The sequence below is a fragment of the Notamacropus eugenii genome, chromosome 2 (genome assembly GCF_028372415.1).
Source record: "Notamacropus eugenii isolate mMacEug1 chromosome 2, mMacEug1.pri_v2, whole genome shotgun sequence".
Classification (NCBI taxonomy): Eukaryota; Metazoa; Chordata; class Mammalia; order Diprotodontia; family Macropodidae; genus Notamacropus; species Notamacropus eugenii.
Window position 1 is genome coordinate 222,705,071 of NC_092873.1, and position 26,003 is coordinate 222,731,073.

The 26,003-nt window shown below is 38.9% G+C and overlaps 2 protein-coding genes and 1 pseudogene across 6 annotated transcripts in view; 1 reads left to right on the plus strand and 2 right to left on the minus strand.

Annotated features, from left to right (window-relative positions):
• Positions 1-26,003, minus strand: part of MAP7 (microtubule associated protein 7) — a 229,222-nt gene that overhangs the window by 57,660 nt on the left and 145,559 nt on the right. For all 5 annotated transcript variants that reach the window (XM_072637682.1, XM_072637681.1, XM_072637678.1 and 2 more), the window contains exons 2-5: positions 21,867-21,968; positions 10,753-10,830; positions 1,976-2,139; positions 1,024-1,147 (exon numbers count right to left, since the gene is read on the minus strand). In XM_072637682.1, the coding sequence (XP_072493783.1) occupies positions 1,024-1,147; positions 1,976-2,139; positions 10,753-10,830; positions 21,867-21,968 (468 nt within the window). The remainder of the gene's footprint in view (positions 1-1,023; positions 1,148-1,975; positions 2,140-10,752; positions 10,831-21,866; positions 21,969-26,003) is intronic.
• The window catches only part of MAP3K5 (mitogen-activated protein kinase kinase kinase 5), a 452,961-nt gene continuing 437,718 nt past the window's right edge, over positions 10,761-26,003 (minus strand). Inside the window, exons 31-33 of the mRNA XM_072637677.1 lie at positions 23,877-24,013; positions 21,867-21,968; positions 10,761-10,830 (exon numbers count right to left, since the gene is read on the minus strand). The gene's annotated coding sequence lies outside the window, so the exon portion shown is untranslated. The remainder of the gene's footprint in view (positions 10,831-21,866; positions 21,969-23,876; positions 24,014-26,003) is intronic.
• On the plus strand, positions 22,621-24,948 carry LOC140522350 (nucleolin pseudogene; annotated as a pseudogene).

Sequence of the window (26,003 nt, forward strand, 5' to 3'; positions counted from 1 at the left end):
ATACAATGATGGATGTACCAGATTTTCTAGTACCACCCAAAGGTCTGAAGTGGTGGTCCAGGCCTGCTAAATCGAGAAAGGTGAATGATGTCTCAACAAAACCACCTAGGGACAGAATGTAAAACAATGATGTTTCAAGGTAAATTAAAAAACAAAACAAAACACCAGGGTCATTTGTATCACACAAATGAAAAATAAAGAAAAAAAACCATAAACACATCATGTGAAATAAAGGTATGCTGAATTTACAGTACAATGATATTAAAGACTCACTAAAATGACTATGTAGAGGTTTATTTCTTTCTTGATCCCTGAGATTAATTCCCACACACAATGAGAATTATGTCAAAAAACCAAGGAAACACCTCTAATATTTCCTGTGCACTATTCCTAACTTTAGAAGTAATTTCATTTCCAGGCCTGGTTACTAGTGCTACTGAAATACATTCTCAAGCCAGCACACAGAGACTTAGCAAACAAATAAAATAACTTTGGTCAGAAAAGGAATTTTTTTTAATGTGTTGTGTCTTTACAAAAAAAAAATGAAAATTTAATTCATTTATTGTTACTGAACCACATATGGCAACTTATTTGCTTAGTGTTATCAAGTTGAAATCCATACCTTACTTTATAAACTGTGTATGGTACACTGCAGCTAAAAATCTTTGGAACCCTTGAAATCAACAGCCTCACTGACACCTGAAAGGCTTCACTCTCATCTCTCTTCCTATATTCATCACGTGTCCCCTTCAAACAGCAAACACAGCCAAAAATATTTTTTTCATCCAGGTCAATAGGAGGATGACAGGATTCATTCTTTGATGAGTCTCTTACTCCTCAATGCTTCTCCTTACTTGGGGGAATTTAGCTCTCTTTGCAAAAATGGAGGTACATATTCAAAATGAGGGGAGTAGAAAGAATCAACATTTCCTTCTTGGGCTTGCTATCTGATGAGATTCAAGGTGCATTCTAAGCCTCCAGAAGAAAAGGAAAAAATTTAGAGCCCTTATCTACCCTTTTTACCTGTATTGTGAATGCTGGTGCTGGTACTGCCATGGAGGGATCCCCCCCAGGACCACCTGTTCTGTTTCTGTTTTGGCTTCTGGCTCCTCTCAATTGTGCGGCGGACAACAGCCTCATGGCGTTCCTTAAATGTGAAAGAGGATTCAGTGGTTAGTTTGACTAAGTCCAACTCAGATGCTTTGGCCTTTTTCTACTAGGAAGCCCACTGACTTACATTGTCCACAGACCCTAACTAAAATAATTTTAGCTCAGATTTCTTAACTTGGGGGGCCACAAATTGGTTTTTTTTCAATACTGTAATTCAACATAACTGATTTCTTTAGTGAACCTATGCATTTTATTTCATGTCTTTTAAAATGTTATTCTGAAGCAGACCATTTCCTCTTTTGTTATGTTTGGTTTTGTTTAGTTTTACTCCTGCTTTCTCCCATGCGTTTTAATTCTTCTATGCAACATGAACATGTGTTTAATAGGAATGTATGTGTAGAGCCCATATAAGATCACATGTTGTCTAGGGGAGGGAGGGAGGAGAAAATTAAAAACTTATGGAAGCGATTGTTGAAAACTGAAAATAAATAAATAAATTTGGAGGAGAAAAACAGTGTTATTCTGAGAAGGGATCTGTAGCTTTCGCCAGATTTCCAAAGCAATCAAAGCCTTTAAGAATAACTGATTTAGATGGACTGATACTTCTGCCTCTTCGGGACCTCTTCAGCATTTCAGCACAAATAACTCTACAATGCAAATTTAATTTCTAAAACATTTAGGTTTAAGCGGAAATTTCCTTGACAAGGCAAACAGTCTCTTCTCCCAAATCAAGCCCACCATATGCAAAATGGACCATTACTGTGAAACAATTTCACTTTGCATACCCATATTTTCCTGAAAATGCATACATTGTAACTTTGTTGCATCCGAGACCAAAAGATGTGATCAACATCAGCCTTCTCACCTTATCCTCTTCTAGTCTCTGCCTTCGCTTCTCCTCCACAGCAGCCCGTCGCCGTTCTTCTTTTAACCTCTGCTCTTCTAATTTCTTCTTGCGCTCTTCTAAGTGCTTTTCATAATGTTGCCGAGCTCTCTCTTCTCGTTCTAACCACACAGTTTCTCTTGCAGCTTCAGGGAAAGAAAGTGAGGGGAGAGGTGGGTCAGATGGAGGCTGACTGGAGCGATTTAGAATGGAGACCCATGTGAACTACCCCTCTTTGGGGGTGCAAATTGCATATAACCAGACACAAACTTCTCTCTAGCACAGAGAACTGTGACTGCCCCCAACCTACCCTGCACCTCACTCATCGTCAACTTCTGCTGATTACACTGCTTTGTAGTAGATATTTTTTAATTATATTTCAACACTCCGGTATCACTTGAAATCTCATCCATGTAGTAGGGTACTGCTTCAAAGACACAGATCACAACTTACCCTCATTTTCCTATCCTGTGCATCTCTCTCCACAGTGTCCTCCCATAATAAAATAACAAACATATTACACATGCTCTAATAGTTTTATTATTCCATTTAACTTAATGTTATTATAAACTACAAAGGAGGATGGTGAGGACAAACAGTACGCCTGAGATCATTCTCATACTACCCTCCACGCACAGATCAAGAGCTGTGTGACCCAGGGCAAGTCACTTAACCTCTGTTTCTTCATCTGTAAAATGGAGATAATAAGAGCACCTGCTTCCTAGGGTTATTTTGAGGGTCAAATGAGATATCAATTGTAAACACTTATCGTGGTGCTTGGCACATAACAAGCACTACAGAAATGTTAGCCAATATTGTTGTTACTAGTAAAGTACAACTGAAATCACTGTGGACTTCTATCTTAACACCTCCTAAAGGCCTATAAATGGATGTATGGTTTTATAATGTTTTGCAATGAATCTGTATGTCCCCGTGGTATCAGTCCTCACATTTCTTTATTATACCCACAAAAATACTTCTGGTGTTTATGTCCATTAAACAAATCTATCTTGATTTTTTAAAATGTTATCTTTCCCAGGTGATAATCTATGCCTTCCTCTGTGTATTCTTCAGTAAAAACAAAACAAAACAAAACAAACCACTTAGCACACATAAGAAGTTAAAAGGATTTGAAGGAATTTTGTCAGACAAGGCAAAGAGTGTGATCTACCACATATGTGTTGCACCATAGGTCAAATAAGAAGGTGTTCCTACTCTCAGGAAACGTATAATCTATTTAGGAAGATAAAACATAAAACTTATAAACAAGTTAAGAAGACAAAACACAAAAGGTAAATAAGAATACAATAAGACCACGCATGTAAAGGTAAATAACAACATGATGAACAATAATTTCAATGAAATACTGTTCAATAAAGGAGCAGCTAGCTGGCACAGTGGACAGAGTACCAGGCCTGGAGTGAGGCAGACTCCTCCTCCTGAGTTCAAATATGACCTAGGACACTTATTAGCTGTGTGACCCTGGGCAAGTCACTGAACCCTGTTTGCCTCAGTTCCTCATCTGTCGAACAGGCAGCCTTCTCCAGTATCTCTGCCAAGAAAATCCCAAATGAGGTCACCAAAAGTCAAAGATGACTGAAAAATGACTGAACAACAAAATTGTTCAGTGAATGAATGAATGTTTTAGTTTCTGGGTGATATAAGCTTTTGTTTTGTACCTCTTTTTTTACATTTTAAAAAAAATTTTGTTTGTACCTCTTTTGCCTCAGAGCTTGAGCAAGAGAAGTCGTGCATCTTATTTGAATCTGAGGCCTCTTCTAGTAAATACACAGATTATATTTTTCAGTGAGATGAACTGTTCACATTGAAAAACAACAAAAGTTTCTTTGAAAATACTAAAAATATGTTTTCATATTAAATTCAAATATCACCTCTTAAGACGAAATTATAGCCACCTTCTCAACATGCTTACTGTGAAAGTCATTCAATGTTCCCAATTATTAAATATAAGTTTTGGTCATTGAGTTTGAAGGAGAAAATGTATTCTACTGAAAAATATTTGAATTGACTTTGATTCACTGGAAAGAAAACAAGGTCATAATGAAGACCAACTGAGGCACTCAGAAATTATTCCGATGTAGTGGAATGTGCCCAGCACTTGGAGAACTAGGTTCTAGTCTGAACACTGCTACTTCTTAGCTATGGAAAATCAGATAAGTATCATAGGTGAAGTTACCCACATAACTAAGTGCACAAACACCAGGTGACAGACCTGGTTTGACAGCAATTCAAGTGAAAAGACCTCTTAGAGACTATAGTTATAGTAGGTTGCAAGTTCAACATGAGTCAGTAGTATGCTACATATGGCAGCCAAAAGAACCAAGGTGGTCTCAGGCTGCATTAAAAAAGGGAGAATGTTTAGAGCAAGGGAGATAAGTTATACTGTACCCTGCCCTGGTTAGACCACATCTGGAATATCTTGTTAAGTTCTTAGTGTTGAATTTTCCCAAGGACATTGAGAAACCAGGGTATATCCAGAAAATGGTGAGGAGGGTGAAGGGACTAAAATATTTACCTATAATAGGATCAGGTGAAGGAATGTGTTTTATCTTGGAGAAAATAAAATTCAACAAGCATTTATTAAGCAGTGTGGTATGGAGTCAGATAGGTCTGGTTCAAATTCTACTTGAGGCATTTCTCAGATGTGTGATCCCGGTCAAGTTTCTAAATCCCTCTGAGTCTCAGTTTCCTTATCTATAAAATGAAGGAACTGGAATCAATAGTTTTTTAAGTTTCTTCTTGCTCAAAATCTATGATCCTTAGAGAAACAAAATGAACCAGTCTTTGACTGAAAGAAGCTCATATTTTACTGAGAGTGGTGGGGGAGAGGGATGGAGAGAATATAGCATTTGCTGTTGTTGAGTTGTGTTTTTTTTTTCAGTCCTGTCCAACTCCCTGTGACCCCATTTGGGGTTTTCTTGGCAGTGGATACTGGGGTGGTTAGCCATTTCCTCCTCTGACTCATTTGACAGATGAGGAAACTGAGCAAATAGGGTTAAGTGACTTGTCTGAGGCCAAATTTGAACTTGGGTTCTCCTCAATCCAAGTGTGGCACTCCATCCCCTATGCCACCTGTACTTTACTTGTTTATATGCTTGTCTTATATAACCCTCCTACTATACTGTAAGATCCTTGAAGGCTGGGGCAGTGTCTCCCTTACCCATCTTTGAAATCTCCTCCCTTTGGTACTGTTCAGGCACAGCAGGCAGTTCACAAATATCTGTTAAATCCTAATGACTAAATAATCTCTGTTTATTCCATCTCTAAGATCTTATGATCCTTCCCCTCAGTTTTATTTACTGTAGAGGACAGTAAATACTTTCTAAAAAGAAATTAAACATAAGGGCTTAAAAAAATTTAGTGACAACTTTAAGCTGCAGGCTTCATTTCAAATGTGATTCCATCAACACAAAAATAATTTAATTTGGATAAGCCAATGGTTAAGAAAGTATATGAGTCTTCACTCCTTTCTCCTTCACTTCATTTGGTACAATGACATTTCTACCCTTCAAGCATCGCTTTCTCCTTATATAAAAAAATAAGTTAAGGTCACAGGCAGCTCATTTATGATTTAAAACACAAAAGGCAGATGCTCCAAATTTAATTGGGAGCATTTTAATAACTAGAGAACAGAACAGTGCAGTGTACGTTAAAGTAATAGACTATATGGTATAGACTGCAGGAATTCAAGTAAGAAATTTCACAGTGGGCTCTGGCAGTTTCGGAGGGTTTTGAGTTAATGCTTGAGCTTGGCCTTAATGAGAGCACTAGATTTGCACTGGATTTCCCAGTTGGGAGGGAGCAATATAAATGACAGGACAAAAAGGTAGAGATGGTAGGATCATCGGGCAGACTGCTTTTTGGCCAGTGTTTATTTTGGAGAGTATGAGGGAAAAAAGTTGATGAGGTTTTAAGAAAAGAGGTCAAATGGGCATGATTCTGCACAGACTTAAGTGCTTCTTAAATGCTCACTGAACTGGAGTTGTAGGTGAGGTATCCAAATAGTGATATCCTGTAAGTAGTTGTAAATATGTAGATCAACTCTCCAGGCAGTAATTATGGAAGAAATGAAGGGTAGGAGGTGGGGACATGGATCGACAGAAGTTCAGCCTAGAAGGGCATCCACAGTTAAGAATGGGAATAGGAACTGTCCATGGAAGAGGCAGTGAAAAGACAAATGCAGTCAAGGAGGTTCTATCCTCTACAACACTGTTTAGAAATTTAGTCTTGGAGAGTCTATGCTGAAATCAGAAACAAACCAAAACCCCATCTCGTTCGTTAAGGATGGTAGGCCTGGTTTTATATGACAAATTGAAGGATAAGGTAGAAAGAACAGGTCATATGAGGTAGGTTTAAGATAAATGCATTAAGGCATCTCAGAAAAGGTTATTATTAGGTCCTTTCTGTTTGTAAATGAGTACAAACATACCAGGTCACTGAAAGCAAGACAATTAGACTTTTGTTCCATGATCTGGAACTTTTTTCTAATATTGCTGGTCAAAACCCTCTAACAACTAAACACTGGTCATCAGCTTCACTGAGAAGGAAATTTATCTTTAATTTTGCTTTCCTGAGGTTTCATAAATTTCTTACTGTATTCTAAATGGACACTAAAAAACCCAATAGTGATCAGTATGACTGGTGATTTATGGCTACTGAACTGATCCCAGCCCAGTATGGTTACACTAAGTGGTAGTCCTTGTAGTCTGGTTCCACGGATCAGTTACTACCAAGAAACCACCATTTATGGACAGTTGGCCAGAAGAACCTTCTGGTGTTTTTTTTTTTCTTGTTGAAGTTGTTGACGGTCACCTTTATGTGTTTTGGCCTCAGTTTAAATCAGATAGGAATCTCATGTGATTTCAGATATGCTGCCCTTTAAAAAATAGTTAAGGACCATATCAAGAGTTTTTATCCTGGGGCTTAGATTTCAGGGACAGGCTGAGGGCAGTGGGGGGAAATGAACTTAGATGGGGAAAAAAATTACATCTTCATTTCAATATATAATTGGTTTCCTTTGCAATACTCTATATTTTTTAATGTCTTTAAAAACATTATTATAGATGGGGTTCACAGGCTTCACCAGACTGCCAATTGAATCCATACATACAGAATCTGACTTACAGAAAAAGAGTGAGAATTCCTGCTAAAAGGGGTGAAGGAAGAAACTGGAGGATAAAGATCACATTATATTTGTTTACTTAGAATAAGGTTGAGAGAAGGAAGTGATGAAATTCTGTAGTGATCACAGAGAAACCATTCTCTTGTTCAAAGGTGCTTAACCTACTTTCTTAACATATTCTGCTAATCAAACTGATTAGATGACCTTTATTCAAGTCAACCGTTTTAAACCTTAATACTTAATCTACATAACCCAGACAATTGAATTCTCTCTTTGAAACACATGGAAAATAGAAAATCTGTTTGTAAAAACCATTAACGTAACACACGTGGCATATGCATTTATTATTATGAAATGAAGAAAAGCAAACAAATTATTGCTCATTAGAATAAAATTTAAATAAATATAAATAAAATGGTTAATCTTAATAATTTATAGAAGGGTGTAATAGCTCACTTGGTTTTAAAAGCAAAAAACATGTAATATCCAATTATGAAGAAAACATGTAGTATACTAATCCACTACAAAGACTAAACTTGCTTTCATGGCATAATATTATAACGTAGGAAATGTCTTGAATTGTTGAAAGATCTGAAGAATACTTGAAGAATACTCTTAAAAAGTGATTTTTCCCATTATTCATTATGTCAGACTCCCATACCCAGTGATGGGTATATCAAATATACTTGTGATTTCATGGGCATAGGATATTATTCAGGAGGATACTCCATAAATACATAGAAACAGATACAGATGGGGTTACCTTTTTCTGCAACTTCGTCTCAGGGAGTTGCCCAAAGGATTTTTACTTGGGTTTTTCCGTAGCAGAATTGCCTGGTAATTTCCAAAAGTCATGTAATAACATAAGACCTGTACTACTTGGATCAGATCATGATATTCCTTGAATGGGTTTGAATTTTAGAATGAAAATAGTTTTAAGGCTAAGTCTCAATGACCTGTGTTAATGATGAGGACCATTATAGCTTGTACAATGCAACATAGCAACTAATCAGATCCAACTGCTCCCTCAGAGCCTTTCCCCTTCCCAAGAAAGCTTGGCTTTCTCTCCCCAACTCTGTCACTTAGCTCTGGTTTGTTTCCTGCTGGAATTCCTGAGTCACACTACAGCAGCAGCCTGGGATGGTACTCATAAGAGGAAGGATCTCATACTGGGAGAGAGAAGTAGAAAGCTGAAATAGTACTAACACCAAGTAGGCAGCTTAAGCCTCTCTCACTAGGAGCAAGGGGAAAATAGATCTCAGATACATGCAGGTTAATAACAGTGCAGGAAATCTACACACAGACAATCAAGAGCTTACTGTTTCTTCACTTTCAACAATTCACTGAGTTTTTTATGTTTGCAAAACCCTCTGGGGTAAAAGAAATGTCCAGATGTGGTCACAGTGGAAATGGGATAGAATGGGGGCTGGAGTCTAAACTGCTGCTCTCTGGTGACACAAAACAAAATATTACAAGTGTTTACGGAAATTTGATAACCAGCCTGGTGCTACATAACACTAGGTTTTGGAAGTTGAGGTTTTTCAAGGAAGCACCCCCTTCTAAGGTTTGAGGTTATAGGTGCCATGCTCCCAGACTGAAAGATTTACAAGAGTTAAGGAATGATATGGTAGCTTCAGGAAATGTTATAGGTCATCTTCTGGAAAGATTTTAGTGATCTAAGTAAGACTCGGTTTATAAGGTACCTAGATACACTGGAACCAGTCATGCTGACTAGTCCTTTTATCTTCCCAAGGTAGACAGAAAATCTTGTGTTGTAGATCTTACATAAATGAACATTAAGAAAAGGCACTTTCTTTAAGGAGGAGCTGGCATAGGATCTTTGATCACATTTTCTGGAAGACAAAAAAATAAGAGAAAAGAAAGCAAAAAGCCTCTCATTTCCTCTTTGGGAGAAAAGGTGTCAAATGCATACTCAGATCTTTCTGCCCAGCTGTGGCATTCACTACTCAGGCTGGCAAATACTGAGTGTGCTGCGGGCTCTCACGAACATGGTCAGAAGGCAAAGTCCTCCTGGGGAGTCTATTCCATGGTCCAACTCTTTTGGCATTGGGGCAAAGGTAATGTTCTCTCTAGCGTTTTTTAATGTGATGTTAAACCTGAATAACAATACAGAACAACAACAAAATATAGCTTTTTTTCCCTGAAATCTGACTAGTATTGGTCCACAGTATCTTTGAATACAGATGTCTCTCATGTGTAAGCCCTACATAATGTGCTACATTGCAATTGCCTAAGGGAGGAGGAAGTATTAGGATTAATTATGCAAGGCAATAACTGTAGGCAACCCCACAACTTTGTGCATGTCAAAAAAAAGAAAAGGGCCATTTTGCAAACCTGAAAGTGTTTCCATATGAATGCTAGCTATTCATATTATTTCCCACAGTTTGATATCAAAAATTTATGGATTATCTAGAATCACAGAATCTTAGCATTAGAAAGGATCCTACAGGTGGTCTAGTCCTGTCAGCTAAATGTATGAGGGTCTTTCTAAACTGTCCATGAGAGGTTCTTCTCCGTTCTCTTTTTGAATACCACCTCTGAAGGGGAACTCACCTACCTATTTCTCAGACAGCTCTTAATTGTGAGATTTTTCTGTATTCAGCTGAAATCCCTGTTCTCTAGAACTTTCGTGTGCTGGTTCTGATTCTTCATGGTGGTATAGTAAAGAATATGTTTAATCCATCTCTTTTTTTTTGTGGATGTTTTTCAAATGTTTTTAAACAGCTAATGTGCTGATTTGCTTCTCCCCCTAGCTGCCTTTCCCCCCCCAGGATAATTATCTCTATTGCTTTTAATTGCTCTTCATACGACATGTTTGATACTCCTCTCACCATCTTGTTTATATTAATCTGATTTTTTTTTTTTAGCTTGTCAATGTTCTATTAAATATGCCATCCAGAAATGAATACACTAGGACATTCTAGGATACTGTCTGACCAGTGCAGAGAACAGTGGGAGGATTACCTCCCCTCATTAACATAAATACATTTTATATAAATAAATATAAACTATCCGTGTGTGTGTGTGTGTATATATATGTCAATCACAATATCACTTTAAAGAGTCACACAGAGTTCTGATGAAAACACAGTAAGAGGGGAAACAGCGTATTTCTGTGATATGGTCTAAATCACCACTTCACATTCAGTATTTATTTATATCAGTTCATCATTTGAGTATTATATCCATGATATAACATTGACAACAAAGTCATGTTCACAGTCATGGAGGAATCCTGAATCATGGCAAATTTGGTGAAATCCATCTTCTCAAGGTCAGCTCTGGCTGGTACAGTATTACGTTAAATGATACAAATTTGTCTCCTAAGTGGAATTTTCCTCTTCCTACAGGTTAAAGGATAACTCACTTTGACATTATTATTAATACGAAGAGCTAGCAGTTATACAGTGCTTCTAGGTTTGCAAAGCACTTTTCAAATATTATCTCATTTGATCTTCACGACAACCCTGAAAGACAGGTGCCATTAGTACCCCCATTTTTCAGATGAGAAAATTCAGGCTGAGAAGAGTTCAGTGACTTGACTACAGTCATAAAACAATCCAAATTCAGTGACCAAACACTGATTCTGTGGTACCTAGTTGCTTTTCTCGTTCCTCTCTCCGTTCCCGTGCCAGTCGTTGTCGGTCATCAACTCTTAGTACAGGTGGAGGGTCTGAAAAATAGGATAAATAAAAATAAAATTAGGGTGGGGGAAAAGAGATGTCAGTGGATATTTTAGTTACGTTTTTAAAACATCACTATCATGGTAAATTGTAATATTAGTGTACTTTGAATACAATTCATGCTTTCTTTGCAAATTTTGAAGCATTTTTTATAGGTTAGCGGTGGTGTTGTTCAGCCATTTCAGTTGTATCCAACTCTTCATGACCCCATTTAGGGTTGTCTTGACAAAGATACTGGAGTGGTTTGCCATTTCCTTCTCCAGCTTATTTTACAGGTGAGGAAAGTGAGGCAAAGAGTGTTAAGTGACTTGCTCAGGGCCACTAAGCTAATTAAGTATCTGAGGCCAGATTTGAACACAGGTCTTCCTAACTCCAGGCCCAGCACTTTTATCTATTGTAACACCTAGCTGTCCCAACAAAATACAATGAAATTCAATTTTTAAAAATTGAGGTAACTCTTTGAAGTATTTTATAGCACCATATATGCTTGGTTAAAGTGTGCAGAAAAAAGAGAAAGGAAGATTTTATCTTCCTTTGTAAGGGAGGTGAATCAAAGGTGGGAAAGGCCAAGGCAGAACATTATTAACCTGTTATGGATCTATCAATTATGAGTATATCTTTAACCTTTTCTTGAAGCTACTGAATTGTGTACTGTTAAAGCTAGAAGGGATCTGGGAGGGAGTCTAATCCAACTCCACTTTACAGGTGAGAAACTGAGGCCCCTAATTTGCCTAAGGTTGCCTAGCTGGCCCTCAGAGGCCATCTAATCCAATGTCCTCATTTTATGTACAGGAAAACTGCGGCCCCAGGAAGTTAAGTAATTTGTTCAAGGTCACACAGAGGAGTTATTTACTCAGGTTTTCTGATTCTAGAGCAGGTGCCCTTCCCACTGTACCACACTTCCTCTCAAGTCCTAGGCTTTTGTCTTGACTGTGACAGGTCATTACCTCGAAGATTTTAGTCAAGTCTTTTCACTGGAACCTTCATCTCCTCTTTCATCAAAAGAAGGGATTGACCTAGAACACCTCTGAGCGCCAATAATCTACAATTCTCTTATGATCCAGTTTTTAGTTAATTACTCTACGCTCTATCAGGCATTTTGTATTTTTGAGGCATTTAATGAATGCATGGGCCAGTGAGTACCCAAGCAAGAAAGCTTGGTCAAAGAATCATGTTATTGCCCAAGTGCCAAGTATGTCTTTATATTCACTATAGCAACAAATATTTTTATTTATATGTTGTTTTAGAGTTACAAATCACTTTTGGATATCTTATCTCACTTGATTCTCAAAATGAGGTTTCAATGAGTAGCCCGTGTTCATGTAAATAGGAAGTGGTGGGATTTCTGAGGGCAAATTGGAGGCCTGCTAGTTATTAAGGGAGGAACAGCTAAGTGGCACAGTGGAGAGAGATAGTGTTGAGCCTGGAGACAGGAAGACTCATCTTCCTGAGTTCAAATCTGATCTCAGAAACTTCCTAGTTGTGTGACCCTGGACAAGTCACTTCACCCTGTTAGCCTCAGTTTCCTCATTTGTCTAATGAGTTGGAAAAGGAAATGATAAAACACTCCAAAAGGGGTCATGAAAAGTATGGTATGACTAAAAATAACTAAACAACTAAAGTTATTAAGAAAAACTATGAATGTATGGGGGTGGGAGGGGAGGTGTTGTTCCTTAACCTCAGAGGTTGAGGTCAGAGGTAAACCTTGCCTTTCTACATCAGTGCAATGATCAGGACTGTGAGTATGATAATTCTTTCAATTCAACAGACATTTATTTAGCACCTACATGTCAGACACTGTACTAAGTACTGGGGATACAAAAGAGACAAAAGACAGTCACTGACCTCACGGAACTTACACTCTAAAGGGGGAGGTAACAAGTAAACAAATATACACAAAGCAAGCTATATCAGAATAAATATGATTGAGGACCGAGAAAAGGCTGTTGAATTTTGCAGCGAAGATCATTAGCAACTTTGGAGAGAGAAGTTCCAGCAAAAGGCCATTACAGTAAGGAGACAAAGTAGGGGTACCTGTGGTAGATTGCCTTTTCAAGGAGTTTAGCTACAAAGGACAGATGAGATATAGGATGACAGCTGGGATAGAAGGATCAGGTGAGAGTTTTTTCAGGATAGGGGAGACACGGGCAAGTCTAAAGGCAGTACATGAGCCACTGGAGAGGGAAAGATTGAAAATAAGTGAAAAAGGGGATGACAGAGGAGGCAATCTGTTCTGTGTTCTTACTATAAGGCAGGATTCTCAGCTGAGAGAGCGGGGGCCACAGGAGGTCTGAGGAAGGATGAAAAGGTTTGGAAGAGCTGCAGGAGAGAGTGGGACAGTAAGTTAATAAGGGAGGTAGAGGATTGCCTAGTAGCAGTGAGGACCCAATTGAAGTTAAGTAATGTAACTCTGTAGTGGACCCAGTAAGAGTGGTTGTGTGATTTTCTCCACCTTCCTTCAACAGCCTATGTGTAGGAGTGAAGGTGATGATAGTGGAAAAGATCCAAGACTGAAGCTTGGTTAGGCATAACTGGCCAAGAGCAAGACAGCATAAAGTTGAATCAATTCACCAAGGAATCAAGATGGGAGAAGAGGAGAGAGTCATTAGTACAAGGGAAATGGCTTGAGAGAGAATTGAGGGGTCAGTGGATTGGAGGTTATGGTGCTGATGAAGAGCAGGGGTGTGAAAGGGAAGGCAGAGGGAGAGGTGAAAAGCCAATTGATTTTGATTGGATAAAGGAATTTCAAAATTCTTGAACATGAGGTAGTACCTTTGTGGATATTGGCAAGGATGAAGATATGCCCATCTTTGTGTATGGCTGAGGTGGGGTGGAGTTCAGTTTGTCCAAAAGAGAACTCATCATTTTTTTCTCCTATAGCTAATGCCTCATCCTGACTTCTCTATTTCTGTCATGGGCAATGCCATTCTTCTAGTCACCAATGTTTGCAATCTGGGAGTCATTCTTGACTATTCACAGTTATTCACTCTACTCGTCCCTTCTCCCACCCAGCAAGATGCTGTTGATTTTGCCTCCTCAACATCTCTCACATCTGTTTCTTTCTATTCATACAATCACCCAAGCCCAGGGTATCATCATTTCTTACTCACACTACAGCAACAGCCTCCTACCTAGACTCCTTGAATCTAATCTCTCCTCTCTCCAGTCTATCCTCCATAGAAATTGACCATCCATAAGTGCAGGTCTGATCATGCCACTTCTCAAGAAACTCCAGTAACTCTCCCTTGTCCCTAGGACAAAAGAGCAACTCCTCTAGCATTTGCAATCCTTCATGATAGGATGTCACATTACCTTTCCAGGCTTCCTGTACATTATACACTTTGCACACTTTATTTTCCAGCCAACTTCCAGTCTGATTGCTATTTCCCATGAATGGTTTTTTCTCCTCCTTGGTGTCTTTTCATACATAGAGTGTCCCTAATGTCTGGAATGTGCTCTCTCTTCACTTCTGTCTTGCAGGATGTCTAGTTTCCCTTAAGTCTCAGTTCAATCAAAGATTTTCATGATTCTTCTAGTTGCTGGTGCTCCCACTGTTTCTCCTTGGTAGAATAATCCTCCTCCTCCCTCGTACACACATGTGTGTGCATACACATATACCATCCCCATTGAAGAGTAGATAGTTTCATTTTTTTGTCTTTATGTCTTAAGTGTTTAGCTTTTTGAGAATAGTAGGTGCTTAACAAATGCATGCTGAATGAATCAATAGAATTTGACTTACTTTTACTTCCTGTGGGAGTTGCCCTCCTCTGACCACACAACTTATTAATGTTTTTCTTAAAATGTAATGCATGGGGGGGGGGGGGGGGGCAGAGCCAAGATGGCACAGTAGAAGGACAGATCTGCTCAGCTCTCCCCTCAAAGTCCTTAAAATACCTGTAAAAAATTTCTAAACAAATTCAAGAGCAGTAGAAGCCACAAAATGACAGACTAAAATAGATTTCCAGTCCAAGACAGCCTGAAAGGCCAACAAGAAAGGTCTATTGCACCAGGTTCAGTATGAAGTGCAGCCCAGCATGGGCCATACAGCATGGACAGGACTGGAGAAGGCTTCAGGGGGCTGAATCACAGGTAGTTGCTGCAGTTTCTAGATTTCTCAACCCACAAACACCAAAGACAGCTTAAAAGGTCAGTGAGAAAGCTTTTTCACCTGAGTGAGAGGGGAGTGAGGTTCAGCCCTAGCCCTAGCTCCAGGGCTGTAGAAGCAGCCTCTACTTTTGGAGCCCTCACCCTAAAGACCCTGGGGGAATTGAGCAGCTGATCTGAGTCTCAATCCTGAGTGGTGGTCCTGGGGTGAGGAGGAGCACTGGCATGGCAAACTGGTGGCAGCTGAGGAGAGGGAATTCTACTCGCAGTTCCAGGGCAGAAAAGAGTGCTTTTGGTTGCTCACAGACCAGAGGGCAGACCAGGAGAGGAATAAACTACTGTCTCCCTTGATTGTGCCCCCTTGGAGGAACTGAGAATTTACAGGTCCCTATAGATATCTTAGAGAATAGCTGCACAAAACCTCTGAAGCTTAGGGTAGTAAACCCTCCCCTTGAGAAAGGACACAAAAGTCAAGTAACTGGCTGGGAAAATGCCCAAAAAGGGGAAAAAGTAAGACTATAGAAGGTTACTTTCTTGGTGAAAAGGTACTTTCTGCCATCCTTTCAGATGAGGAAGAGCAAAGCATACAATCAGAGGAAGACAACAAGGTCAAGGATTCCACATTGAAAGCCTCCAAAAAAACCCTATACAATGGCCTCAGGCCATGGAAGAGCTCAAAAAGGATTTTGAAAATCAAGTAAGAGAGGTGGAGGAAAAATTGGGAAGAGAAATGACAGCGATGCAAGAAAATCATGAAAAGTGAGTCAATAGCTTGCTAAAGGTGACCCAAAAAATGCTGAAGAGAATAACACCTTTAAAAATAGACTAACCCAAATGCAAAAGAGGTCCAAAAAGCCAATGAGAAGAAGAATGCTTTAAAAGGCAGAATTGGCCAAAAAAAAGACATTCAAAAGCTCACTGAAGAAAATAGTTCTTTAAAAATTAGAATGGAGCAGATGAAAGCTAAGGACTTTATAAGAAATCAAGAAATTATAAAACAAAACCAAAAGAAGGAAAAAATAGAAGACTGTGAAATATCTCATTGGAAAAACAACTGACCTGGAAGATAGATCCATTCTTCTTAAAAATTATTGGTCTACCTGAAAACCATGATTAAAAAAGAGAGCCTAGACATTATCTTCCAAGAAATTATCAAGGAAAACTGCCCTGATATTCTAGAACCAGAGGGTAAAATAGAAATGGAAAGAATTCACTGATCACCTCCTGAAAGAGATCCCAAATGGAAAACTCCTAGGAATATTGTGGCCAAATTCCAGAGTTCCCAGGTCAAGGAGGAAATATTACAAGCAGCCACAAAAAAAAAAAAAATCCAAGCATTGTGGAAATATAATCAGTATAACACAGGATTTAGGAGCTTCTACATTAAGGAATCAGAGGGCTTAGGAAAATGATATTCCAGAGGTGAAAAGAGATAAGATTAAAACCAAGAATCAACTACCCAGCAAAACTGAGTATAATACTTAAGGGGAAAATATGAAATTTCAATGAAATAGAGGACTTCCAGGCATCCTTGTTGAAAAGATCAGAGCTGAATAGAAAATTCGACTTTCAAATACAAGAACCAAGAGAAACATGAAAAGGTAAACAAGAAAGAGAAGCCTTAAAGGACTCATTAAAGCTGAACTGTTTACATTCTACACAGAAAGATGTTATTTGTAACTCATGAGACCTTTTTCAGTATTAGGGTAGATAAAGGGAATATATGTGTGTGTGGGGATATGGTTATGTATGTATGTGTATATTATATATATGTAGGTATGTATATGTACATGAGTGTATGTGTGTACACATACACACACACATAGACAGAGGGCACAGGGTGAGCTGAATATGAAGGGAGAATATCTAAAAAATAAAATTTACTGTTGAATAGAATATACTAGGAATAAGAGAAAGGAAGAGGTAGAATGTAGCAAATCATGTCACATAAAAGAAACAAGAAAGAGCTTTTACAATGGAGAGGAAGAGGGAGGAGATGAAAGGAAATAACTGAGCCTTATTCTCATGGGATTTGGCTTAAGGAGGGAATAACACACACTCAACTGGATATGGAAATCTATTTTACTCTGCAGGAAGGTAGGGGAGAAGGGGATAGGAGAGGGAAGATAATAAAAGGGACAGCAAATTGGGGAAAGGGATAATCAGAAGCAAACATTATTGGGGAGGACAGGTCAAGGGAAAGGATGGAATAAATGAAGGGCAGGATAGGACAGAGGAAAATCTGGTTAGTCTTTCGCAACATAACTATTATGGAAGTGTTTTGCATGGCTTCACATGTATGACCCATATTGAATTGCTTGTTTTCTCAATGAGGGTGGGTGGGGAGGGAGGAAGGGAGAGAATATGGAACTCAAAGATCTAATAATGAATGTTAAAAATTGTTTTAGCATGCAACCAGAAAATAAGATGTACAGGCAATGGGGTATAGAAATCTATTTTGCCCTATAGGAAAATAGAGGGGAGAGGGATTGAAGAAGGGAGATAATAGAAGGGAGGACAGACTGGAGGAAGGCTTGGATGGGGTGCATGTTGTCCTGGTGTGAGGGGTGAGGAGAGATGGGGAAAAATTTTTGAATTCAAATTCTTATGGAAGTGAATGTTGAGAACTAAAAAATGAATAAATTATATATTAACAAAATAAAATATAATATAATGCCTGGCCCTAAACAAAAGGTTAGGTACCAGCCCAACAAGGGGAAAATGTCAATATCTCATTTGATCCTCACAATATCCCATTTTATAGATAAGGAAACTGAGCTTCAGGGAAGTTAAAAACAAAGCTAGTTGAGCATTATGACTTTAGACAAGTATTTTGACTTCCAATCAGAAGCTCCTTCCACTTTGCTATTTGTTCTTCCAGCTGGGCCAGACAAAGTTTCCAAGTAAGTAACTTTCCTTTCTAGCACAGGTGATAAGTAAGAAATGCTTCAGGAGTGTAAACTCTTAAGTATAGGGGTGAGAAGGTCATCTCTCAACAGCTTGTCCTCCAGTCAGCCTCTGCTCTTCAAGTGACACCCAAGTTGGGATCAGTCAGTAGAAGAGCTGGAAAAATCCAATACACTCATTCTAGGTTTTTTGGTTGATTGTGCAAATCAGTTCTTCCTTCCAGGTCTACCTAGGTTTTCCTCCAAAAGCCTTTACATCTCTTTCTTGATTATAAGCTGAAATTCAATTTAAAAAAATCAAGACTTTCAATTAATAAAATATGAAAGCCTACAAAGGTGGGGAACCTAGAACGTTGAGGTCACATGTGGCCCTCTAGGTCCTCAAGTGTGACCCTTTGACTGAATCCAAAGTTCATGAAGAAGAGAATAGAAATTCATGCAACATCAGGAAGTTTGGATTCAGGCAAAGGGTCATGAGGACCTAGAGGACCACATGTGGCCTTGAGGCCACAGGTTCCTCACCCCTGGCTAAGATAAGGGGAACTGTTGTCCAGGCTTCTGCAGCAGCCTTTTTTTTCCTCTCTGGTCCCACCAAATTCACTGTTGATCAGCGAACAGACTTCTATCTAGGACAGAGAAGGAGCAAGCGTTTCAGAGAACATAAACAGCACCTTCCTTTACAGCCAGACTATCATTAAACTTTTCCCACTGGATTTTTATCATTGTATTGTGCTGTATGCTCTCTCTTAGCCAAACAGAACAATTTGTGAGCACGTGAGCTGAGATTATGTTTGTACTGTGTATAGCTGCTTGCTTGCTTTGTGCCCCAGCAGGACAGGCTCCTAACACTTCAAGTGCTGGACACAAATGAAATCTTAGTGAAATTACACTATTATTATGCATCAAGGGAAGGGGAGGGTGTAATTTTCCTTACAATTTACTAAATGTAAAAATGTTTAAAAATGATTTCTGAAAAGGTCATAAAATAGATGGACATTAATTAAATATTGAGCAAAGTAACATAAATAAAAATAAGTTGTATCCATTTCATATTGAGGGCTACAGCCATTTATCAGCTATAGCTAAATCTACTGTTATGTTGCTTTCAACAGAACATTGGGGGTGAGGGCAGAGCCAAAAGTAGCAATTTTGGCCTTAAGTGCGACCACTGTCTAAGACAAACACTACCAAGTGGGGCAAGCAGCATGAAATTCATCCTCAAATCTGATTTGCAATTCATTATGTGAAAATACTATAAGGACTAATTAAGAAAAATTCAATTGAGTGGGAGGGAGAAATAACTATAGTGGTTTCTGGTCATGATATCTGAAGTGGGAGCCTGAAAACCCCCAATATGAATGACCTGAAGGGGGCTGTGGCATGACTTCAAGGGTTAAACTATCAGAAAATAGGAATATTACTCTTTTGTCACCAACTGAATTCTGCTATCTCCATTTGCCCCTTACTGTAACAACTTTCTCCCTCCCATACTCTGTTTGTGGTTGTAGGCATGAAAGGTCTGAACATCTCCCTTTTGACACTAAGGCTGAGCACCTTAAGATGTTTATAAACTAATTATGATCTGGATCCCCACAAAGGAAAATCCTCTTTCCTCTCCCCAGGGTAATCACACTTTGTACCCCACATTACCTCATTAGGAAAGGGTGATGTGATCTCTGGAGCAGTGTCTAGTGAGTAAGAGCCTGTCCCTCTTCTCTGTTCAGATTTGGTGGGACAGAGTAAGCCACACAGGATGAATAGACATGGACGGATTGTGATCTACATCTTCAGAATTTCCCTAGGGTGCCATCAAGAGCTTTCTAGTTTCCTCTGTTCTTGTTATATTTGTTATCTTTGATTCTGTACTTGGCTAAAACTATCCTTTTTCAAGTTACCAGTTGGTGCCTTATTTGTCAGAGAAGTTGAACTTCAATTAATCGATTCAATCAATTCTTCATTTTCCAATTTCATTTTTCAAATTCAATCAATCTTCATTTTTCTTTGTTGCTCTGTAGTATGTGACACTATCGATCACCCTTTCCTCTTGGAAACTTATTCTCTTCTTTTTGGGTTGCTAGAAATAATATAACTGTGTCACTTATAACAACTCTCCTATCTTCACACTTAAAAAGAAACCCTAAAAACAGAATTTTCTACCCTGCTTAAAAATCTTCCAAATAAAGAGTTTCAGAGGGTTTTGAGTCTATTTATTATTGTTATTATTATTAACAATAATGACAGCTAGCATTTACATAGCACTTTAAGGTTTGTTAAATGCTTTACATATGCTATCTTCTTTGATCTATTTGTTAAAAATATACAGAAATCTGTGAATAGTTTGTAAGAACAACAGATTGACATTGAAGAAAAGAGAAATTTACTAGTTGGATTTCAATAAAGATCTTCGCCTAATTACTAGATGGAATTGAAAATGAAGATCATCATTTAGCAAGCACAGCAATTATGCACTTCCTCCATTTGTATTTATGGCCCAGTGGATAGAGAACCGGGCCGTAGTAAGGAAGAATGATCTTTGTGAGTGCAAATGCAGCCTCAGACACTTACTAGATGTGTGACCTTGGGTAAATCACTTGACCCTGTTTGCCTCAGATTCCTCATTTGTCAAATGAGTGGGAGAAGAAAATGGCAAACCAGTCCAGTATCTCTGCTAAGAAAATCCCAAATGGGATTATGAAGAGCTGGATACAACTGAACAACAAATATACATACATGCATACACATACATACATATATGCATATATATTTTTATCTTTGTGAGTTATCTTCCCAGAAATGACAACCATTCAAACCAAGTATTGAAATAAACTGAAGTCACAAGCAGATCTTCAAATCACAGTATGATAAAAGTGTTAAATCAATATATCCATTCATATTGCTTTCATTAAAATTTCATTTTATTATTTATATTTTAAATATAATTTGATAATTTTTGCCATTTAACATTTCATTAATTATATTTTCAGTGAGAAAAAAATACTATTAATGAATTAAAAAATACTTTCAAAATGTTATTTCACCTTTACCTCATATTTCAGTGACTATTTTGGTTATTAGTTTGGTAATACATATGCATAATTTAAAAATAAGCAGATATACACACATGGGATTATATCCTCAAAAGTTTTTACTTATGGAGTGACCCATTTTAGAAGTTTGGAGAATGATGCTTGAGGGGGAGAAAATTTCAAGAATTGGAAGAGATCTCAGAGGTCAGTTAGCCCAACTTGTATCTGTGTAAGAAACCCTTTTCTAACATATCCAACAAGTAGTCAACCAGTCTACTAGTGATAGTCTCTAATGAGGGGGAACCCACTATCCACAAAGCAGCAATTCTACTTTTGATAGATCTAATGTTTAGAAAGTTTTTCTTTACATTAAACCAAGATCTGTCTCTTAGTAGTTCCTGCTCATTGGTCCTCGTTCTGCTTCTAGGCGATAAGCAGAACAAATCTAAGCTCTCTTCTATGATAGTCTCCCAACAACTAGCTGACATCAGTCGAGTTCCCCCAAATTATCTCTTCTTTAGGCTAAACATCCGGTGATCCTCACGTAGATAGTGCTAAGATCTCATAATCTTGACAGACACTCTCAAGGTCATGAATGTCCTTCCTAAAATGTGGTGGTATCCAGAACTGGACATGGCAGATTATAATAGGGTCTTCACCTGCTCTATTTTGAACACTGCTTCTCACTGCAGCCAAAGTCAGCATTGTATTGTGATTATCATTTCTTATTTTTTATCCATATGAAGATTACTGACTGCTGAGCTGTGGATCTGTAGACTGTGGATCTTTTTTTCTTGTGAAATGGTGGTCTAGAAAACACCCTCCCCATCCTGTCTTTGGGAAGTTGATTTTTTTTAATCCACGGGGAGACATTTGCATTTATTTCCATGGACTCATATGCTCCCCAGTTCAGCTTTTATCTTCCTGCCCAGCTCCTAGGTCTGTGGGATACTCTATGGAATTCTGGCATCAAACTCTGGATTGGCTCACCTGGTTTGTTGCCTGGAACATTGCGATTTTGTCCTAAAGCAGCAGAGGTGGGGCGGCCAGGTGCAGGAGCCTTCTTATCTTGCACTTGGGAGTTTTCAGATGCTACAAAGATAGACAAAAATGAGATGTGTTTATTCCCTTACTCTAGAAACACTGCCATTTTAGAGTTTTGTTCAAGTTAATACCCTACTTTCCCAAATAATTATGCAATGACTCTACAGATGTATCTTCTGAAAAAGAATATGATGGGAGGTTTAACCTTCAGGAAAATATTTGCTTTTCCTCTGTTTCCCTTAGCAACTATGGTGCATTGATGTTATACCATTCTTCAATTAGGTCCTCATTTCTGCAAGGTTTTAACTAGTTCCTAACTGATTCATTATTACACTGTCCACAGAAAACATTTTACACCTTCTCTTCTCTCCTCAAACCTCCCAGGGGGTAGTTAGGTGGTACAGTGGATAGAGCACCACTGCAGGAGTCAGGAGGACCTGAGTTCCAAATCTCACCTCAGACACTTGACACTCACTAGCTGCGTGACCTTGGGCAAGTCACTTAACCCCAACTGCCTCATCTTGGGTCATCTCCAGTCATTCTGGTGAATATCTAGTCACTGGATCCAGATGGCTCTGGAGGAGAAGTGAGGCTAGTGACCTGTACAACCCTCCCTCACTCAAAACAAAGTCAAGTGCAAGTCATGTCATTATTTCTATGATGGCATGATCTTCGGCAACAAAGGACGAACACACACAAACCTCCCAAAAGTCAATCAGTCAATTTATAGTTTGTTTGTAAATATTTCCTTTCTTATTGTCTTCCCCTATTAGACTATAAGCTCCTTGAGGGTGGGGATTGTCTTTTGCCTCTTTTTGTATCTCCATTTAGCAAGGTGCCTTGCACATAAAAGGTACTTGATACATGCTTACTGATTGACAATGAAGTGACCTTTTCTTGGCCAAGACCAACCCCTTTACCTGTGCTCTTGATCCCATCCCTTCCTTTCTTCTCCAGTAGATTATACCTTAATCGCACTCACTCTTTCTTTAATCTAAGTACTGGTCCCTTTCTGGCTGGACAGACAAACTCATGTTTCCTCCATCCTTATAAAACCCTCATGAGACCATTATCCCCTCAATTATAATCCTATATTTTTTCTCCATTTTCATCCACACTAGTAGATAGATGTTACCAGCCAAAAAAGCCATTTTTGCCACCACATCTGTCAAGAAAGTAGTCATGACTCCTGGTAAGAAGGCAGCTGTGGCCCCTGCCAAGAAAGTGATGATTCTAGCCAAAGCTGTCACTACACCAGATACTCCAGCTGAAGCAGCAGCCCCCCTATCCCTGGCCAAATGGGCAAAAAAAGGGGGCAGTGAATCTGAAGAAGACAGTGAAGATGAGGAGGGTGAAGAATCTGAACCACCAAAAGTCACAATAATGGAAGCATCTCTAGCCAAATAAGACTCTGGGGATGAAGAGAAAGAGGATGGGGTGAAAGATGATGGTGATGAGAATGAAGAAGCAGCTCTGGGTACCATACCTGCCCAAAGGAAGGCTGTTTCTGTGAAAGCTGGAAAAGTCAAGAAATTGGAGGAGGAGGACAAAGATGAAGATGAGGAGGAAGATAAGAAAGCACCCATCCAATAAATGTGAGGAAAGAGGAAAAAAGAAATGGGCAAAAAAGTCAAGAAACAGAAATTGGAACCTGAAGTACCTACAAATACCAATCTTTTCACTGGTAATATAAACTTTAATAGAGCCAGTTCTGAGCTAAAAACTGGCATCATGGACTTCTTTCCAAAAAAAAAAAAATTAAATTTTAAAAAGGACCTTACAGTTGGGGACATCCAAATTGGTGCCACCAGGAAGTTTGGCTATACAGAATTTAAACCAGCTGAAGATGTGGAAAAGACTTTGGAACTCAATGGCTCCAAAGTTTTTGACTTTAAAATGAAACTAGAAAAGGTCAAAGAAAAGATTGAGATGTAAGGATGCTCATCAAGAATCTACCTTATAAAATAACTCAGGAGGAAACTGAGGAAGCATTTGAAGATGCGATTGAGGCTAGATTCACCTGCACCAAGGATGGGATGCTCAAAGGAATCACCTGTGTTGAATTTAAGACAGAAGCAGATGCGGAAAAAGCCCTGGAAGAGAAACAGGAAACTGAGATTGGCGGTTGGGCACTCATTCTGAAGAAAAAAATAAAAGATGAGAGGGTTTGAGAAGTGGGACGAAAAATTCCTGGAATGGAAATATAATAGCAAGCCAGCAGACTCACAGACAGTGGTGCCAAATAACTTTGTCAGCAGTACCCCTGAAGAAAATCTGCAACAGGGGTTTGAGAAGGTGATGTCCATCAGCTTGCTCCAGAACAACTATGGCTGACCTAAAGGAGGGTGCACGTTCATTGAACTGATCTCTGCAGAAGCAGCAAAGGAAACTCAAATTCTTACCAAGGCAGAAATTGAAAGCAGGTTAATCAGGCTAGAGCTCAAGAGCCAGAAGACAACTGGCACCAAGGAACCAGTCCTACAACATTTTGTTCATCAAAGATCTATAAGAAGACACAACAGATGAAATGTTGAAAGATTCATTTTCCAGCTTAGTTAATGCTAGGATATTCACAGAAAAGGAGAAAGGGTTGTCTAAAGGGTTTGGTTTTGTGGGCTTCTACTCAGAAAAAGATTCTGAAGCTATGAAAGCAACCATTGGAAGATGGGGAGATCAATGGAAATTGAGTGATTCTGGACTGGGCCAAGCCCAGTGATAGACACTAGTAGCTAAGGAGACAGTAGAGGAGGCCAAGGGGACTTTGGTGGCACAGGCTGAGGACCTTTGGAGTTCAGAGTACTTTCTGAGCAGATGGAGGAGAAGTGAAGGAGAAGGTAGAAATAACAAGCCACAAAGAAAAAAAATTTGAATAACTTCTCCCCCCTACAATTATAATAGATTCTGGAGGGTTATCCTGTCATCTGGTCATTGACAGAGCCTTCTAAGGATATCCCACGACCAAATATGCATGCCAGAGTCTTCTTGGAAAAAACTGGATATACATTTCAATGGAGAGAGCATGTTGGTTTTGACTAGACGGATGTTCCATGTAAACTTTTTGAAGAGACAGGTGATGAATATAGGAGTTCACCTTTTTATCCATGAGCTATCTTGAGTTTATAATGTTATATCACATGTATAAAACCACCCTCCCCCAAATATTTATAGGGTTTTTTTTGTTTATTTTTATCCTTTTTTTTTGATGATAAAGAAAAAAAGGCAAATGTTTTCTCATAGTTTCTGCTTCAGCTGCTTGTCTTAGAACACATTAAAAGGGTCTAACCTTGTGCCAGAAAAAAAAATCCATGTCCTGTGGACATCTCAAACTCAGTGTGTCTAAAACCAAACCCATCCCCTAAACCCATTCCTCTGCCAAAATGCGCTATGTCTGCCAAAGCATCGCCCATCCTTCCAGTCTGCTAGGTTCACAACACGGTGTTCACAATTTCATCACCTCTTGCCTGGGCTACTACAATGGCCTACTAATTGGTTCCCCTTGCCTCAAGTCTCTCCCCTATGCTAATCCATCATTCATGTAACTGCAAATGTGATTTTCCTTAGTCACAGAACTACATCACTCTCCAGCTAAATAAATTCCAAAGACTCTCTTTTGCCTCTGATAGAGAGCACACTGCAGGTGACATAAAAGATAACATCTTCTGTTTGGCTCTTGTGACCCTTTTCACCACTTGGTCCCAACCTAATTTTCTAGACTCATTATACCACACTCACCATCTTCCTTTTTATGGTTCAGACAAACTAGCTTTCTCATTCCTCAAACATCCATTTCCTATCTCTGTGTCTTTATCCTGGCCAGTTCTCGTGCCTAGAATGCACTCCCTCCTCACCTCCATCTTAAAGAATCCCTTACTTCCTTCAAGAATTAGCTCAAGCACAGTGTTGTTCTACACGAAGCCTTCCCTGATTCCACCTGCTGGTGGTCTCAATTGCCATATGATCTCATTTTGCGTATACTGAGATGTTGTTTCCCTGTGAATTAATATGAGTTCTTTCAAAGCAAAGACTATACCATTATTCTCTTTGTATCTTCTCCAGCACTTAGGACAGTGGTAGGTAATGTGC